Source organism: Ostrea edulis, chromosome 7 (assembly GCF_947568905.1).
Source record: "Ostrea edulis chromosome 7, xbOstEdul1.1, whole genome shotgun sequence".
Taxonomy (NCBI): domain Eukaryota; kingdom Metazoa; phylum Mollusca; class Bivalvia; order Ostreida; family Ostreidae; genus Ostrea; species Ostrea edulis.
The window spans coordinates 36,600,692-36,621,746 of NC_079170.1; the positions used below are offsets into that span (position 1 = coordinate 36,600,692).

A 21,055-nucleotide genomic window follows, 5' to 3' on the forward strand; every position below is an offset into this window, starting at 1 on the left:
TGATGCACCAGATGCGCATTTCGACAATTAATGTCTCTTCAGTAATGCTCAACCGAAATGTTTGAAATCCGAAATAACTATGAAGTTTTAGAGCTAAATATAGCCAAAAACAGCGTGCCAAAAAGTGGAGCCAAATTTGTCCAAGGATAAGAGCTATGCATGAGAGAGATAATCCTTAATTTTGAAATGAACTTCTAAATTTTATAACAGCAATTAAATATACATCCGTATTTTCAAGCTAGTAACGAAGTACTTAGCTACTGGGCTGTAGAGACCCTCGGGGACTAACAGTCCACCAGCAGAGGCCTAGACCCAGGGGTCATAATGTAAAACTTATACGGTACCAATTTTGATGCACCAGATGCGCATTTCGACAATTAATGTCTCTTCAGTGATGCTCAACCGAAATGTTTGAAATCCGAAATAACTATGAAGTTTTAGAGCTAAATATAGCCAAAAACAGCGTGCCAAAAAAGTGGAGCCAAATTCGTCCAAGGGTAAGAGCTATGCATGAGGGAGATAATCCTTAATTTTGAAATGAATTTCTAAATTTTATAACAGCAATTAGATATACATCCGTATTTTCAATAAAAATTATTCCTTGAAAAGCTGAAGATCAATTTCATAGCTCCTATAGGGAATATCAAGAGTTGGACAAACACGGAATCCTAGATATACCAGAGGTGGAATCAGGTGCTTAAAAGGATTAAGCATCTGTCGACCGTTTACACCGCCGTGAATCCTATAATACTAAATCCAAAGTACTTGTGCGTAGAATCATAAATCATATTTGTTTTATCGTATGTGTTTTTTATAAAATGAAAGTTTGTTAATAGACATACATCTGATCTTTCAGGTTCCCTTTTCCTTGTGAATATCATGTGTGGATCTTCAGAAGTATGGACGATATTGTCTAATGAATTTTATCAACTTTATGAAAGAGATATAATATCCAAGGTAATGTAATTGATAGTGTTCATGTCAAATGAGCAACGTTTTCTCAAATCAACAGCATCAAGATGTATGAATATTCAACACTTTATACGACCATTCCTTACAATAAATTTCAAGATAGGAACTCCAACATATTTCTTATATCAAATTCAGTACCTGTGTGTAAAATCAAAGGAGTATTTAACAAAGTTACTTTTTGAGTGACTGATCACAAGGTTTGAATATTTCATTGTCATATTTTTATCTCACCTGATCTATTCTGATCGCCTTTTGTCTTTCGTCTGTCTGTATGTCCGTTCGTCTATCCATGAACTTTCACATTTTTATCCTCTTCTCCAGAACCAGTTAGCCAATTTGAATCAAACTGGATAAAACCATCCTCGCGTAAAGGGGATTCACGTTTGATCAAGTAAAGGATCCTGCTATATATATATATATATATATATATATATATATATATATATATTTATATCTGATGGTAAGATCTTTCATTTTTTTTATTATGACCTCTGACCTTGTGAACCTGAAGTCGGAATTTAACCTACTTTTATGAAAGCATAACCTAATAAATATATCCGACACTATTTCGGAAGGGGCTTTCATAATTGTGTATTGATTCTTTATGGCAAGATCTTATCATTTAGTGAAGTTTGAACTTGGGACCTTCAGCTGGAAAATGGACCTACTTTCAAACAATCATTCAATATCTCCTGAACTACTTTAGATAGACCTTTCATATTTTCTATATAGATTTCTTATAACAATACCTTCAATTTCATTTTTTGGCCTTTGATCTTGTGATTTTTAAGAAAACGTAACCTATTAGATATCTTCAGTACTATTCACGGTTAAGTTTTCATACTTTGTAGATATATTCTCTATAACAAACCTTGTGATACAGTTGCACTTGATCTTATGACCTTGACCTACTTTTTGAAAACCAAAGCTGGTAAAAATCTCCTGAACTCTGAGGTGAAGCTTTTGTATTTGATATATAGATTGTTATGGCCAGACCTTCATATGCTTCGATATTTGACCTTGTGACCTTAATATGGACGTTTGAGCTAATTTTAATGAAATTCTTACCTATTCAATATCTCCTATAGAGCTTTCATATTTTATATATAGATTTCTCATGACGAGGTATTTCGTATCATTCCTATCTAGAGCAACAATATAATGCATGTCATATTGGTTTTAAGACATCTCTGTGTTATATGAATTCATTTTCAGCTATGTTGTGATCCTTTGGGGCTATGTTGGGGCCACAATATGGATTCAAAAATTTTCATGAAATAAACATTGATAAACAATCTTCAAAAATCACAACAGCTGAACAATGGCAGGGCCACAGTGACTCAAATGAGCGATGTGGCTCATAGGTCTCTTGTTATTGATGAAACATCAGTCTGTGATGTCAGAAAGTGTGGTCTTTAGTGTATCGTGAGAAATTGTCGTGTAAAGTGTAGCAACATCATTTCTTTGATGTTATTGCTTAAGAAATTTTTAAGAATCTATATTTGATTCTAACCACATCTCGCGTATGGTGTGGCACAATGCGTTTGACGTTTCTCCTTCTAATAAGTTAATATTCCTGTGGGTAGCAAATGTTTGATCTTGGTAAAACGCTGAGCAGACCTGGCTATGTATCTCTAGAAGTCGTTTTGTAAAGTTTATCATAAGTATAGGTATGCTAATTCAAATAAATTCAATATATTGTTAGGTATATCCCTAACGTGATATTTCACGTGATATATCACTATATACGTGATAAAATGCTGCCATAAGATGAAGATGAATCGACAGTTTCAGAAAAACAAAGTAATACAAACAGTTCGCGTGATAGACAATGTGAACATGATTTTCAAATCATAGTGTTTTCAATAAAAATAAAGAATATTTCCTACTTATTGATTGTTATCTTGCAAAGCATTGTATGGTAGATTATGAAAAATTATGTTAAATGTAAGAGAGAAGAAAAAACCCGAAGTGAATGTTTGTGAAAGGGCATATAATTCTGCACTTCCAGACTCTTATTTGTGAATGTATCTGACACATAATCTACGCACATTCTTTGATACAATGCTATTAATTATTTTTCTCATCTGTATCATGTTTACTGCGGTTAGAGTACGATGTTTGTTTAAGCATTGGCAACCAATTTTTAGTAACAAAACATATGCGATGCTTGGAATATTTCTACTTTAATTTGAATATGCTGTTATTACTTGTTATTTTACTCGGGATGGCGTAACTCCATTGCTGATACTATTTCAAACAGCAAAATTTGAAAAGCCTGCTTTTTTCTACAACCTATTTAATTCCATCTTAAAGTAAAGCCAAAAATCCAAAGTTCTAACAAAAATTAACCGAATTGTTTTTGCATTTAAACTTTGTAGCCCTCACCAACAACAAAATTAACATTTATTATTCACGTGTCTCACTTAGACTGATCCGCCTACTTAGGTTTAAGTTTGCCACTGAAATAAGCTGTCAGAGTGATTGAATTTGGTACTGTTAATAGACAGTCTCTGCTTCATCCATCATTAGAAACTGGCCGAAAAGGAATTGTTGGATGATTTATTAGACAGGGAAACCAAGGTTATTTTCATGATGTCTCCGACTAAATCGACATGTAGCAAAAGGTAGAAAAGGGGAGGGGGGGTCAAAATATACGATCCTCTCCCATGCGGACTTCGGACGGTTTGAGACAATGAATATGATTTATGATTCAAAACTTTTTTCCTTTGCGTAAATACTAATGCATTGAAAGATTTGTTATATAAAGATAATTGTCAGGAGTCTGCACATTTTCTTCTTCAAATAATGAGTGTAAATAAATGCAAGTGTATATGCTAAAACATTGAATATAATACCGACAAGATTATTTTTTGTTAGATTTTTCATGGTGTCAGTGTCAAATCTTGTGTAGAACTTATCACATTGTTTGTAAATCTTATCACATCCTACAAGGTTCACATTCGGTCCCATTGTTGTGTGTTGAAATTTAAAAAACTTTTCAAGTTCGTTTTATAATATTTCTTTTCACATATCTTCTGAATGAATTTCATGTTCTTTTTACTATAATCCAATGTAGCATTGATTAGTGCGTGTTCCTTCGCTGAAAACATATTTATTGCGCTCGAAAAAAAAAGAACAAAGTGTACATATACACACAACAATAACTTAAGGTAACCACGTGCTACGTACATATATGATATTCATTTAATTTAGATTAAAACCATGCAAATTAGATGCAAATGTAAATACAAAGTTAAAATTGAATGAATATATATATATATATATATATATATATATATATATATATATATATATATATACAATTACACTAATCGTCCTTCAAATCATAGCATCCGCTGCATCGAATCATCTACAATTGATTAAAACTTTCGGAAAAAATAAATTAAACTTTTCAAATAAAAATCATAGTGCACATTTGTTTAATAAAACTTCAAGCATATGGCGACATAAATTGGGTTATTTTCATATTGAGTTCATGACATAGCTTTCTTGTTCATGACGTCGCATAAAGTAACGTCAAAATGGCACAATGTTATCGTAAACTATACTGTATTTACATATGTATTATACATAAGTAAAGCTTTTTACGAAGACATCATAATTATGTTATGGAAGTATACATGTACATCATATGAAAACATTTTGAGGAATATCATTTAATTTGGCCCCAAACGTACCTTGTCGTTTGCAAAGTTAGGGGAAATATTTACTACGGATTACTCGGTTTATCTGATCAATATAATATATCAATAGAGCTCACGGTGGGTATGACCGGTCGACAGGGAATGCTTACTCCTCCTAGGCACCTGATCCCACCTCTGGTATTATCCAGGGATCCGTGTTTGCCCAACTCCCTGTTTTGTATTCGTTATAGGAGTTACAAAATTGATCACTTCTTGTTATTTTCACTTTTCTTTATATTGATATGCAACGTCAAAATGAGTTAGAGACAGATGTAACAAAATTAAAGAAACACAATCCCACTCTCAGACTATCAATTGGGTAGACCGCAGATACCAATTTCCATCAGCTCAAAGGACACATCGCATGTTTCTAAACTTTTTTTTTCACCAAAATTAATTCTTTTCATGCCTAAAACTACATAAAATGTGTTTTAAATGAAATATTTTACGTATTTTTTTTAATTTGAAAGCGATGAAAATCATGTCTTACGTTATATATATTACCTCCGATATTTTAGGCGCCATTATGTGTGACGTAATATGTGACTTGCAGCGAGAAGGTTTGAAAACAGTTGCTAGCCATTTCATGAAAATATTAGATTTAACGACAGAAAAGCCAATTATCACGTTAGCGGCTTTTAGATAACATTGCAGAGGGTGTTTTGTGTCTTTTAAGGACGTATTTGCTGTCAGTAGAAAATATTTAGACTGAACTTTGGGATGAAGGTGCGAGGGAAAAGACGTGGGCATTTTTTGCCAACGCAAGGACTAGCCAAATTCGACTTTGTCCATGTAATTTTTCAAAAAGCAGTTGGGCAATGACCCAGAAAAACTGCGAGGAAATTGTTATATCGAAGCTTAAATTAGCAGTGCTAGGCCTACAACGTATGCGTTTTGATTTGGTCTTCAATACACACATCGCACCAACTGACCTTTACCTTGTAACAACATAAAACTTCTGCTCCTAGTTTCTACCAACTGGCAGATGGCAGATTTACAAAAAAGTATGAAAAAAGGTATCTGAACTTTTAATTATGAATACTAAAATGACATTTCCTAACTTTAAATTGAATTATACTGCTTTCATTTTTAATGAACATCAAGTACAGAATAACGCCATGCTCCCACTTCTTAACGACGTGTTGCTCACAATTCAAAGTTGATAATAATAATAAATTGCTTTATCAAAATAAATTATTGCAATTTCCACTTTGAATTTGATTATCGTTATTCGTTTATTTTCGAAATGCACCCGTGACAGTAGAACTAGTTGTTAATGACGTAACATATCATAATCTGTCTATTCCAAAATTAAGTAATAAGCGCGCTGTTTATTCAAATAAAACAACATCAATTACATGTATAAAGGAAAAACGTTACGAAATAGTGTTTAGACAACGACCCATGTTACTATCATTTACTTGCAATTGCCGATTACATACACATTTGTGTATCTACATCGCTATTTGTATACACTGGTTGTTAAACTATATAGCAATTGGCAAATCTGTAAACATTGAAATAAATGTTGCCCCTGGTTAATAGATTAGGTTCCTAAAAGTTGAACTTTTAAAACTATTTAATACTATTTTCACTACTAGTTGATCGAAGAAAGTCGCACATCACGTCATTGTACCACGTGACTACATAACTAATTAACGAGAATTTTTAAAATCAGGGCACAGATTTAAATCCATATTGTCTTTAAACATCACAAAATTTCGACGAACGAGCTATTAGAATTAATTACTATAAGAAAGACAAAATGAAAATAAATTTGAATACTGATAAAACAAGCGATGTGTCCAGAGAACAGTTGACAAAGTTGTTAAGTGTGATCGCTTTTGAAAACGTCATTCCTAAAGATCAAACATCAAGTAAAATGAGTGATTTCCAATTATAAGTCTGTGAATACTTAAAGCAAGTTTAAAAGAACCAGCTATGTTAAGGTTTCGCCCAAAAGAATCACAATGCATAAATGTACTTCAGTGCACTACACCATATGACGTCATTCTGAAAATGTATCACGACGCACAGGTCTATAATCGGATCTCAGAAAAAATGTCACAATAACTTAACTTTATTTATTGCGGCTATCAAATGGTCAGCTATATACGTATAAGATTTCCTGTCAAATATTTGTTAAGTGATTACATATTATTTTTAATTTGTATTGTATCAGTCTAAAATTTTCGAAACATAACGACGGTAATATTCATATTATATTGCGACCTTGAAATCGCCTCTAATCTGTACGTATGGTTTTAAAACATACTCATCAGCATAAATAAATTCATTGTGTGAACAGTGCGACAGTTCTGCTAACGCCAGTGATACAAGTTGAAAAATACATATTCTATATATATGTATACATCTGAAAAGTGCTGGAACAATTTCTGACTTACATACATTGTATCAGTGTTATGGTATATATAACTTTGTGTGCATCCCCGGTACTGCGCTGATGACTATCGATATGTTGTTAAGTTATGGTATGTTTAGTGTGAGTATGTACTTGGTCCCAGCACGTTATATGTAAAGGATTTTTATATCTTTTTTACAATACCATTAAAAATTCAGCTGGTAACCCGCATATACCTTATCTTTTCTTACTTATGTTCTCATGATGTTTTCATAAAATAGAATGTTATACATATTAGACCTATTAAAACAAAAGTACGTACCATTTATCCTTCTGTGTTTAGTAAACCAGGAGTGAAAAAAGAATTAGATAGGTTACATGAGGAATATGTTTTGGTTCCAGCTGACAAAACAAGTAACAACAGTCTTTGTTTGTAAGGCTCATTATGACAACTGTATTTTAAACGAACCTGACATCAAATTCACTTTTGATAATCGTACTACTACTCAAACTACCCTTTCAAAAGATAAAATTCTTCAAAACCATGCTTCGGTTTTAGACACATTTAATATCCCAGTCAATGGGTTGAATGATTATGAGTTACGGTACCTATACTGGATTCCTAAACTACATAAAAAAAATTCAAACAAAGATGCATCGCTGGATCCAGTAAATGCTCTATCGAGTCCCTATCTTTGTTCCTCACGAAAATATTAACAGCTGTGAAGGAGAAACTTCAAACGTACTATACGACTACATATGCCAGAAGTGGTTTTAATCAAATATGGATTCTTAAAAATTCTAAAGAACTTTTAGTAAATTTGAAATCGAAAAACTTTTCCCAAATCAATAACATCAAAACCTATGACTTTCCAACAATATACACGACCATTCCTCCTGATAAATCAAAAACTATACTTTTTGACATCATAGACAGTTGATTCTTCAATAAAAATGGAAAACGGAAATATTCAGATCTAGTGATCAGTCTTCAAAAAACTTAATTTGTTAAACATTACTCTGATTCCACGCACAAGTACTCTGAAGTTGAAATAAAAAATATGCTAGAGTTCCTCATTGACCATATCTTCTTGGTCTTTGGTGTTCAGGTCTTCCAACAGTCTGTTGGAATTCCCATGGGCACGAATTGTGCTCCTTTATTAGCTAACCTGTTTCTATATTCATATGAAGCAAAATTTATTCAAAAACTTGTACGCGAGAAGAGAAAATTTCTGTGACCTTCAATTCGACATTAAGGTATATCGACGACGTTTTGTCTATTATCAATAATAACTTCCAATTATATATCGATTCGATATATCCCTGTGAACTCGAAATAAAAGACACCACAGAGTCGTCCACTTCTGCTTCATACTTAGATATTTTATTGAAAGTAGACAAAAAAAGTTGAAATTTACTAAGAATCAACCTTTGATTTATACCACTTCTGGCATATATATCCCTATGAGGTCGAAATAAAAGACGCCACAGAGTCGCCCACTTCTGCTTCATACTTAGATAATTTATTAAAAGCAGACATTAACGGCAAACTGACAACTCAACTGTATGACAAACGGTATGATTTCAGCTTCTCCATCAACTTCCCATATTTATGTAGCAATATTTCATTATCACCTGCATATGGTGTTTATATCTCTCAACTGATGCGATACGGGAGATCTTGTTCTCCGTATTGTCAGTTTTTAAATCGAGGCTGACAAATAAGTTGATGGAACAGTCTCGATCGAAGTCAGCATTTCGCAAATTCTATGGTCGTTATAACGATGTAGTTCGTCAATACAATCTATCATTTGGTCAAATGCTGTCTCACGTGTTTATAGCGAATGTTAGGTCGTTCATGGCACACGAATGTTGACTACGGAATGTTCGGATGTAGGACTCACGGCGGGTGTGACCGGTCGACAGGGATGCTTACTCCTCCTAGGCACCTGATCCCACCTTTGGTGTGCCCAGGGGTCCGTGTTTGCCCAACTATCTGTTTTGTATTGCTTATAGGAGTTATGAGATTGACCACTGTTCGTTATCTTCACCTTTCATACAGTGTGTGATCATAACTGACGTCATAGGAAATTATCATGTGAGAAATAAATGCATTGCAGCTTGGTCGCAGTCAGCATATGGGTAGTATTGTTTCGGTGTTTAACCGTAACTATTATTATTATACTTGCTAATTTGATGTGTAATTCCACGCCAAAATTATAGTACATTTCGCTATGGAAGCCCTTAACATAATTACGAAAAATCACAATTATCAAGCAGCAATAACTGATTTCTCATTTTCGAACCCTTTTCTACAACACCATAACATTACTTGCTAACATTCCACACAGATCGGTGTGACATAACAATACATAACATAACAATACATTCTCACAAAAGACTGAAATGAAAGGTGAAGATAACGAACAGTGATCAATGAAAGGTGAAGATAACGAATAGTGATCAATGAAAGGTGAACATAACGAACAGTGATCAATGAAAGGTGAACATAACGAACAATGATCAATCTCATAACTCCTATAAGCAATACAAAATAGAGAGTTGGGCAAACATGGACCCCTGGACACACCAGAGGTGGGATTTGGTGCCTATCAGCAGTAAACACCCCCTGTCGACCGATCACACCCACCGTGAACCCTATATCTTGATCAGGTAAACGGAGTTATCCATAGTCAAAACCAGTGTGTCACGAACAGCCGAACATTCAGTCTGAAACACGTCAGACAGCATTTGACACAATGACAGATTGTATTGACAAACTAGATCGTTATAACGGCCATAGAATTTGCAAAATGCTGACTTTAAACGAGACTGTTGAAACCCCTGCACCAGCAGCCTGTTTGTCAGTAGCCTACCTCGATTTAAAATCAGACAATACGCAGACCGTATTGAATCAGTTGAGAGATATAAACATCATATGCAGGTGATAATGGAATATGAATATGAATGAAATCCTTCGAAATTTTTCGAAAATTACATAGTCGATTTCTAGTAAAAGTGTACATTCATTTTAGCATTAATCGGTTAATAATTATTATTTACCATCTTTACCATCTGGTCATGGGTAAATGACATTTGGCGATCACAAATCTTGGTATTGGCAATTGACAATCTCGGTTTAGTCAGTAGTAATTATGGTTTGATAGTTAGCATCTAGCTAGTTTATTTGAGATTTTTACAATGTTCCTTTTGTTAATTCACCAATGCCCATCGGTTATTTTTCCGAATTAACTCGGTACAATTTCGTCAACAACAAGACGAAGAAAATTACAGCAATTAATCCCATAAATTCCAAAACGTATACAAATTTTAGAGCAGGACAAATATGGACCTGTGGAAATATCAGAGCTGGTATTTAAAAGTGCGCAGAAGAAGTGACCATTCCCCGTTGCTGGGTCACACTCCTAGCTGTCATTTCAACACCACTTTGTGCTCTGATCTGATATGAAATTGACGACTGTTCGTTGTTTCATTTGTTCATCAAGGGAAATACATACAGGGTACCGTCATTCATATGAGATTTATCTCTGTTCGCTATATTATCCTTCTCATGTGGTTTACATTTTTATAATACAGGAAGATTTGCGTAACACCACTATACCAGTTAACACATTTAGGACAGAGGCTGAATTCATAGCACCATTTAAGGATAGTACACAAGAGTTGGGACTTCAGCTTCTGCACATCTCAAGAAGACCAACTAAGTTGTACGAAAATAGTAAGTGAAAATTTAGGGAGAAGAAACGCCTATACTTCTTCTCTTTTCTTTCTTTCAAAAACCACAAACGACTGCACATATTGTGCATGCAAAGTGACGATAGCTTGCAGTGAGATGTTGTAGGTTGGTTGTATGTCCCGCTTGAGAATCCTACACTCATATGGAGATGATATAGTGTAGATATAATTTGCTGATTTGCCTAGATGCTGTAGGTATGCTTTGCTGATTTGCCTCTTCTTAACAAATTTTGATTTGAACAAGAGTGTATATATGCAACATGCTTATGCTTCATTGAATACAAAAATCATATTTTATAAATGCTATAAATTTTTATGCTCTCTGAAAGTTTTTGGGAGGAAGCATAAAGGTCTTTCCGTCCGAGGTCATGTTTCCTAGACTTTTCATCAGAAATTGGTGAAAAATATTACAATTTTTGGGACAGAAAAATTTGGACCAAGGTCATTTTGGAAACGTTAAGGTAACTCAAAACATGTACCTTCTATTCAGAAAAAACTCTTTATTTTAAGTTTTTGAATAGGTATTGATCATAGATCACACAAATAAGTAATAAGAAAATGGCTTTATGACAAAGGTCACTCAAGGTCATTTTGAAACGGTTACGGTCACTTAGAATATGCACGATATATCAAGGAAAAAGTACTCTCTTTTTACGGATGTGGTCAATTACATTGGAAATGTAATTAAATACTTCCAATTCTATTGATGATTTTATCAATTACTTGCAATTACAATCACATTGATTTTATTAATGTAATTAATTACTCTCAATTATTTTGAAGAATGAGATTAAATACATTTCAATTATTATTGAAGTATATTTCAAAATGTCTTGAAATACGTGACCGCGAAGCCTGCTTTGATTCGTTTTCAAGGTTTTTGAGGAATTCTGCTAAAAAGTTGGCTTTGAAATATCCAGATGTATTTTCTGGGACATGAAATCCATCCAGCACATTTAAATCGTGTTTATTCTTGAACGTATTATCTTATTGAAATGAATTCTTCCTCAGGTATTTTATCTACCAGCGTCTTTGTTCTAAAGTATGAGAGGGGTTCATACCTAAACGGAATTGGCCCTTCACATATAGTCCTGGTCACTCTGATCGTGCTACATTAAGTATACAGACATAAGGAGACCTCCAAATACACCCCATGATAAACAATGAAACAATGAAATAGCCAAACACCATTTAATATTACCAGACACTTTCATTCCATTATTTTTTTTAACTTTTAGTTAAATAAATGATATAATTGAAAAGTAATTTAAATGTAATTTAAAATATTTGACTTCGCAGGTATGTTAAGGCTTCCCGGAGCTTTGTAATGCGTTCAAAACATACATTGGATTGTGAGTTCGGTTTTCATTTTAACTTGTAATTCATATACTTAAGTACAGACAATTGATATAGAAGGTTCTCTCGGCTATATATTAACATATTTGTTGTGATATCACATGACTTCGTTGATCACGTGACGGTCATTTATAATAAGTGTTTCACATAAATCGCTTCAGCGCAGCTGATTAAACAATACTTTTTAAGTTTTTGTTTTATAGATAAACTCACCGTATCCTTGTGTACCCGAAATGTGCTTGGGAAAATGGTAGTATTACTTGCGTACAAAATACATGTATTTCATTAAGAGTTCAACTTACCGACACACTTACCGACACATTTGAGAGTAATATGTATTCAAACAAAGCCATCACACATTTTTCCCAAGCACGATTCTGGTAGAGAACAAACTCCTCTTACAATTTAAGTAAAAGATGTCAAATGAATCCTCATTAATTGCCTGTGTTGGACTCTTATAAACACATACATTCTACTTCTAACCACTGGTATAAAACAGAGTACATTTCAAAAGTATATTTTTCGAAAGCAGTTTGAACACACTGAATTCCAATCAAGGATAATGAAACAAACTATATTAAAACATTCGGACATATATGATTTTAAAATACAATTCAGACACGTGAATTTTGCAATAGCGTTCTGACATCTTACAGGCAATTTGAAATAAGGTCTAAAGTTTTTGACACTCTCCCCGTCATAACAGCTCAAGTATGCAGTGACTTGATGTCCTTTTTCCATTATGACGTCATACATTGGTAGATCGGAGAAGTAAAGGCACAAAGTGCACTGTGATATTCTATGGGAAGCCTTAACCTACCTGCGTTTTTGGAATATCTTTAAATACACTCAATTACTTGTAATTGAAAACAAGTCAATTATAAATACTTTCAATTACTTTATAAAAATGTATTCAAATACAACTGATTACAATTACATTTTCAATTACCCCCATCCCTGCCTATTTCAACAGGTTTTTTGTATCATATTATATCACAAAAATGAGTAACAGGAAAATGGCTTTCAATCAAAGTTCACTCAATGTCATTTTCTAAAGGTCAAAATCGTTCCAAATATATACCATATGTATTTAAATATCCTTCATTTCAAATATGTTCTGGACCAAAATATGCTACTCAAAATTTGATAAGGATCATAGATATTTTTCTGTTTAAAAAATTAATAACTACATAACTGGCAATATTGTGTCCAAGTGAAATCAAAAACGTCTTCAACAAACTTGCACGTGCATTTCATGCCATGGGAAATGCATTTCTCATCACAAGTTATGCTGTTGCTACCATTGCACGATTTTCACTCAGGCATCGGTGTCTGATTCTTTCTAAAATTTCAAACTCATTGAGTGTTTACACTACGTTTATCAACACAATGCCCCCTCAACGTGTAAGGCGTCGCCTGACGACAGAACAACTGGGCAGATGTATTGGAATGCTTGACGCTGGCTATTCACAACGTGACGTTGCAAATGCACTAAACGTCAGCCAGAGCGTTGTAAACAGGGCCTGGAACCGACAGCAAACTTTTGGTACAGCAGCACACCGACATGGGGGTGGTCGTCAGAGGTCGACAACCCAACGCCAAGACCATTGTGTGGCTCTTCAGGCACGACGGCATCCTTTCTGGACAGCAACCGGCCTACGTAACGACCACCTGAACGCCTCGGGGGTAAATGTGTCCACTAAGACGATACGGAATCGGCTTCACAATGCAGGTCTCAACTCGGGAAGGGCATGTGTTCGAGTCCCTATGACTGTTCGACACCAGCGGGAGCAATTGGACTGGGCTGAAGATCATGTCACTTGGACACAGAACGATTGGGTTCAAGTTCTGTTCACCGATGAGTCCCGGTATTGTTTGGACTTTACAGACAGGAGGAACCGAGTGTGGCGACGACAACGTGAACGTTTCCATGATACCAACATCAGTGAACATGACTGTTATGGTGGTGGTTGCATCCTGGTCTGGGGTGGAATCAGCAGGAATGGAAGAACAGATCTTCATGTCCTGGAGAGAGGAACAATGACGGGGGTGCGGTACCGGGATGAGATCCTCGATGTTTACGTCAGACCCTACGCTGGTGTTGTTGGCCCTGAGTTCATCCTGATGGATGATAACGCCCGTCCTCATCGCGCCAGGTTGGTGGAGCAGTACCTTCAGCAGGAGACAATTGTCCGTATGGACTGGCCAGCGCGCTCGCCGGACTTGAATCCGATTGAGCATGTATGGAACATGCTGCAGGTTGCCCTTTCACGCCGTCGAGCACAACCCACGACTTTGGCAGATCTCGGAAACGCCCTCGTGGAAGAGTGGAACAACCTTCACATTGGAAACATCCGGGTGCTTATTGACAGCATGGATCGACGTTGTCAAGCCGTCATTGATGCAAGGGGAGGCCATACCCGGTATTGACACATCGACTAAGTGTAATGATGGACTATCCCCAAAAACTGTGTAATTCTTTCTCTGGTTTGCTGTTAACTTTTTGTAATGAAATGCCTTTTGGTGTTGTTATCAGATTTCAAGCATTCCGTATTGATAAAAATTCATGTCGTTCATGAATTTTCATTCATAGCCTGAGTAAACACGTTTCTGAGTCAAATGTATGTCTTTTATTATGTTAGTGGTAAATTACACACATATAACCTAGTGATCCTTATCAAATTTTGAGTAGTATGTAAAACTTATACGGTACCAATTTTGATGCACCAGATGCGCATTTCGACAAATAATGTATATATATCAAAGCCATTTTGGAAAGATCAAGGTCACTCCGATTATATACCCTATGCAAGGTGAAGATAACGAACAGTGATCAATCTCATAACTCCTACAAGGAATACAAAATATATATAGAAATCATCCAGTTTTCAACAATTTTTCGATAGCTATTGTTCATACATCACGCAAATAAGACGCAGATAAAGGTCACTCAGTGTCATTGCTTACCTCTGTTGTGTCCAGGGGTCCGTGTTTGCCCAACTCTCTATTTTGTATTGCTTATAGGAGTTATAAGATTTATCACTGTTCGTTATATTTACCTTTCATAAAGGTCAATATCACTCAGAACATACTTTTAGATGACAAAACAAATTCCAACAATATTTCAACACTCTTTTTCTTTATGATTAAGGTCTTTCAAGGTCATTTTGGAAAGGTCAATATCGCTTAGAAAATATACCTTATACGAGCAAAATGTTCCCTACTTCTAACAGTTTTTGAACATGGATTGATCACATATATATCTTACACATAAGTAAAGGCAAATGGTTTTCAGACAATGGTCATTCAAAGTCATTCTGTAGAGATTGATATCTCTAAATATAACTTTACCTTATATATGGAAACAAAAACTTCATTTCAACAATTTTTCAACAGTTATTCATTATTGTGTGAGTCATCTTCATAGGAAGTAGATCATTCGTTAGATGCAGTTCGGGAAACATCCGTAAGTTTTACTGATTTTTTTCTTAATATTAGAGGTATGCATAATATTCCTTTTTACATATTAAATGACTTCATGAATGAGATATATGTTTAAGTTTGATGATACAGGTATTTAAAAAGTTTCATTTAAAGTTAGCCTTTTACATATTATACGGTCGTCATTGATATTGAAAAAACAAAGATAACTAACAGTGATTAATCTTATAAATGTGAAAAAGAATACAAAATTAATGCAGGATCGACACGGATCCGTTTCATCATCAAAGGGGGGAATACGTTGCCCAGGAAGAGTAAGCGTCCCCTGTTTATTGATAACATCTGCTGTGAGCTCTAAGTCTCGATCACGTAAATAGAATAATCCTTAATCAAAATCAATATGTAAGATACGATCCTACATAATGGTTATTACTTTAGCAGAAAACGTGTTGACTTGGTAGACCTCTGGAATACAAATGGCCCAAATGTCCAAATAAAAGAAATTGTGATGTGCATCAACCACGACAAGGGCAACTTTGAAGCAGAAAGCTTTAAAGTTGAATTTGTTGGATCTAGTTTCGGATTGCAGATTGTGCTGTACACAACTTTTAATGAGTATCAAAGGGAACTGCGGCTAATTTTAGCTGCTGAATATACATGTAGGAATGTTGTTGTTATTTATGATACCAGTCTTTGTTTCGAAGGATGTTTGTAGAAAATGTTTTTGTTTTAAATTCCTGAACCCAAATTTATAGAATTTCTCTGAAAATACCAAGATCAGTTATGAATTCGATTACAGGAAACAGAACAGTGATGCATACTACATATAATACATTATCGTGGGGAGACATACAAATATGGACAGTGGGTTTTGCTTCCGCATTTATATTTAGAAACACAAAATTGTTTATTATGCAATGATAAGGTCTATAGATTGTAGTTTCTAGAAATGAACCGTTTTTATACTTTTTGAAATGATGGACAAGCTAATAGGTAGGTAATGTTTGTAAATGTAATTCCACAAGATATGAATGCAATGAAATATATCTATGAAAAATGTATTTTGCAATGATTTTTAAAGCATGCACCACTTTCCATATTACCCTGTATTCTATTTTTATACCCAATTCTCACTGATGTCTTCTCTGGAAAGTAATTCTTTCACGAAACACCACGTATAGTCGCCCTCGGCTAGCGAAGACATGAATGAAATTCATAGAGTCTAAAGTAACAACGTGTGTTTCGAAAGAATGATTCGAAATCACAAATGCCATTATTGTGGATATATGTTTTAATTGCCATTGCCACAACTCCCATCATGTTTTTCATGGAATATAGTCACACCCACACTTCGAATTATGTGCAAGTAAAATGTTTAGATAAGACACATCGTTTTCAAGAGGTACCTGGTCATATATGAGTCGTAATTTCATTTTCCGTTATATAATTCATAGAAAAGTACCTTTTTGAAAATAAACTTATTGCAGTGTTCATTTTGTCGCTTATTAGTCCCCTACCGACGAAATCGAAGGGAACTTTAGGTTTGCGCTCCGTCCGTCCGTCCGTCCGTCTATCCGTCCGTCCATCTCTCCGTCAGTCCAGTTTTTGTTGTGCTTGCAGATATTCATTTGATAGTTGGTACATTGCTTTGCCATAACAAGTTACAGATCAAGTTCAAATTTCGTCTTCGTCCGTTGAATTTTTATTAAGTTATGGCCTTAATTTGGACTTTAAAAAATAACATGAATTATCAGTTTTCCGGACTTTTTTGTTGTGCTTGCAGATATTTATTTGAAATTACAGATCAACTTGGAATTTCGTCTCGGTCCATTGATTTTTCATTAAGTTATGGCCCATGGACTTAGAAAAATAGCATGAATTGTTAGTTTACATCCAAGTTTCTTGTCTCTGTAGATAAGAGTACTACACTCATTAAAACTTCGTTCATAGTAATACAACAATATAGCTAAATAATTCATGATCACCCACATGTCACAGTTTATTGACTTGGTTAAAGACCTAAACCTAATTATAAATTTGTTTTTTCCTGGTCTAGTCTCTACTCGAATAGCAGTTGATTTCCAACCATTCCTATCCTGGTTTTTCCCAATTTTCCCTACTACCATAACCTATATAATGAACCTTGAATATTGTTGTAATACAGTAATTTTTGCAACCGGTAGGGGACTACGTATTGTCATGCAATACTCTCAGAATGCTTGTTTTTAGGGAAAGTATATCAAAAAAAAAATATACACAATTCTTTGTAATTTGTTCACATGATTTCAAAATGATTTTAGCTGTAGGTGTTGCGATGAAATCACACGGCAAATGCAAAATCAAAATTTTGCAGCAAAAAGTTTTTAAGAGCTTATAGAATTCTGAGTTTAAAAATTTTGCCTTAATGATTTCATTTACTATTCTCCAAGATTAAAGTACAGTTTCACAATTTGCTTAGGATCATAGGAAAAGAAAATTTGAACAATATTACATAACAAGTGAAAAAATCATGAAAATTGGTATGAAATTCACCTTACAATAAGTTTTTTTTTTTTTTTATAAAAATTGTTTTTTCAAAAAAGTTTATTTCGAGAAATCCAGGTCCGATCTGCATGCTCTAATCCCAACATTCCGTATTGGATTGCGGACAAACTGATCTGATATTCTGTGAATCCCAATATTGGCAGATGCTGTTATGAATCGTTGACAAAGATAACCAAATTGGATGAAGCGATTCTGTGTTTCTGACGTCACGCGTGGTCTACCTGCTCTATGGCGATCATTTGTTGAACCATGCTGTTGATATCTGCTCCAAAGATGTAATTGATAACTGCAAATTCTGAGATACCTTTTTCCAGTCCTCCATTTCCGTTGTTGCGTTGAACATCATTCAGACGCGGTATTTTTCAAAACCCTGTTACATTTAAAGACAGCGTAATCAAGTATCGAGATTTCGCGCATTTGACAGACAAGTGGTGCATGCATCACGTGCATTAGGAACTTATAACAATCCAGAGTTACAGAGACTTTTAAAAAAAATTATCCAAACCCGTTTTATTGTTCCCTGAATTCTACAGAATTCTAAAGAATATATATCCAATAAACAACAGCGTTAGATGTAACAAGGAGTAATCAGGCGATTCACTCCAGATCAATAAAATGCATTAAAAATCATTTCAAAAGATTGAAAAATTACTACTATTCTTTTTATTATTTGTTTTAATCAGTGTTTGTCTGTAATACGTTACCATGCTAAAGGATGGACAGTGCCTACTTTAACATGGTGCCAGTTGCATGGATAGGTGTTCCTTAGAAATATACATGTAAAGCAAGATCACCAGAACATATGAGGTTTAACAGAAGGAATTTCAATCCATTATATGTGTTTGTGGTCAATACAGAAGCAATTGTTAACCATTCATTATTTATTTCAGAGGACATCGTGAGCGGACTTAAGCCATGTGTGTTTTACAGTTTAATGTCTGGACTTAGCAAGACAAGAGGAGCACAGGAAGTTCAGGAAATCTGTGACCTATATTTCCAAAACTTAAAGCATCGCTTCTCAAGCTGGAAATGCTTTGACGTTTTTATTTGTGATGTACTTTTTCAGAAGCTGTGACAATTTGAGTAAGCGATTTTTAAAATAAACCTTTAAGTTATAATTGCTGAAGTCGGTTACTAATACACATGAAGAGATCATATACATGTATTGATTAAATTTTGTCATTTTGAAGTTTTGAATCTTTTCTAAAGGTCAATGGAGCGCAAACATGATAATTTGCAACACACGTTGACAAGCTACTGATCTTACATGTACGGAATACATGAAAGGTGAAGATAACGAACAGTGATCAATCACACAACTCCCGTAAGCAATACAAATTAGAGAGATGGGCAAACACGGACTTCTGGACACACCAGAGGTGGGATCAGGTGCTTAGGAGGAGTAAGCATCCCCTGTCGACCGATCACATCCGACGTGAGCCCTACATCTTGATCAGATAAACGGAAATATCCGTTATAAAAATCAGTGTGCCAAGAACGATCTAACAATCGGTATGAAACACGTCAGACAGCATTTGACCCAATGATAGGTTGTATTGGCAAACTAGATCGTTGTAACGTCCATAGAATTTGCAAAATTGCTAGTTTTAATCGAGACTGTTGACACCCCCGCTCCATCAACTTGTTTGTCAGTAGCTTGCCTAAATTACATGTACGCAATGCAATATTAGTACATTGTAAAATAGGAGAGAAGACTCATAGAATATGTAACACAACAATGTTATGAAGATTAGCCACATTGTGTAATACAAGATCAATATAATGCAGTGAAATAGCCGCAATATTTAATAAAATTTCAACCTATTGTATTGTTTATTACTATGAACCATACATAATCGTTTACAGCATAAAGAAAAGAACGCTTTATGAAGAAAGTTGTATATAACAAACAATGATCAATCTTCTACGCTGGTAAGATTGATTAATATGTTTTGAAACATATGATAATTGTTCAAATGGAGCACAAATGATTAGCACACATTAATAGTGTGAATAACATGTTTGCATTACTTTTTCATACACATTTATTTTGTTCAAATTATATTCGTCCTTTTTCGCAAACAGACGAAATTGTAACATATGTTTAACATACGTTGAATTTTAACATACAAACACATATTCAGTATAAATGGTGAATATAACGAACAGTGGTCAATCTCATAACTCCTATAAGCAATACAAAATATATAGTTGGGCAAACACGGACCCCTGGACACACCAGAGGTGGGATCAGGTGCCTAGGAGGAGTAAACATCTCCTGTCGACCGGTCACACCCGCTGTGAGCCCTATATTCTGATAAGGTAAACGGAGTTTTCCGTAGTCAAAATCAGTGTGTCAAGTATATGTTTTTAAACATGATTATGGAAAAGGAGCATGCAAATTACATATTTGTTTTTGATTTATTGATTATATGTTGTTTAAGGTCCCTCTTGAAAATCTTTCACTGATATGTATGTGTCACCATTGCCGGTAAAGGGCTGTAAAATTTGGGCCTATGCTCGACACTTACGGCCTTTAAGCAGGGGGGGGGGGGTCTTTATTGTGCCACACCTGCTGTGACACGGGGACTCGGGTTTCTAGGTCTCATCCGACGGACCGCCCCACTTAGTCGCCTCTTACAACAAGCAAGGAGTACTGAAGACATATTCTAACCCGGATCCCAACGGGACTCTGTTTTTTGAACATGTGTTTAGAATATGTTAATGATATGATTAACATATTTTTGTATTACTTTGTGATAAATAAACAGGTACAATGTATTTTATTCACATGATTTTCATATGTTTTTCTTGTGAGTTTCGTGTTACATATTGATTGGATATTCATCTAGAAGCAATCAATTTTTAAAAATTTTATGTTACATGAGTAAACTCATTCATTCGCATTAAAATGAAA

The 21,055-nt window shown here is 34.7% G+C and overlaps 1 protein-coding gene across 1 annotated transcript in view; it reads left to right on the forward strand.

Moving 5' to 3' along the window:
* LOC130048075 (uncharacterized) overlaps nt 1–19,327 on the forward strand; it is a 40,207-nt gene extending 20,880 nt beyond the window's left edge. The window contains exons 6-8 of the mRNA XM_056144205.1: nt 857–957; nt 10,639–10,780; nt 19,029–19,327. Of these exons, the coding sequence (XP_056000180.1) occupies nt 857–957; nt 10,639–10,780; nt 19,029–19,213 (428 nt within the window). The 3' untranslated portion in view covers nt 19,214–19,327. The remainder of the gene's footprint in view (nt 1–856; nt 958–10,638; nt 10,781–19,028) is intronic.
* Nucleotides 19,328–21,055: the final 1,728 nt, after the last annotated feature.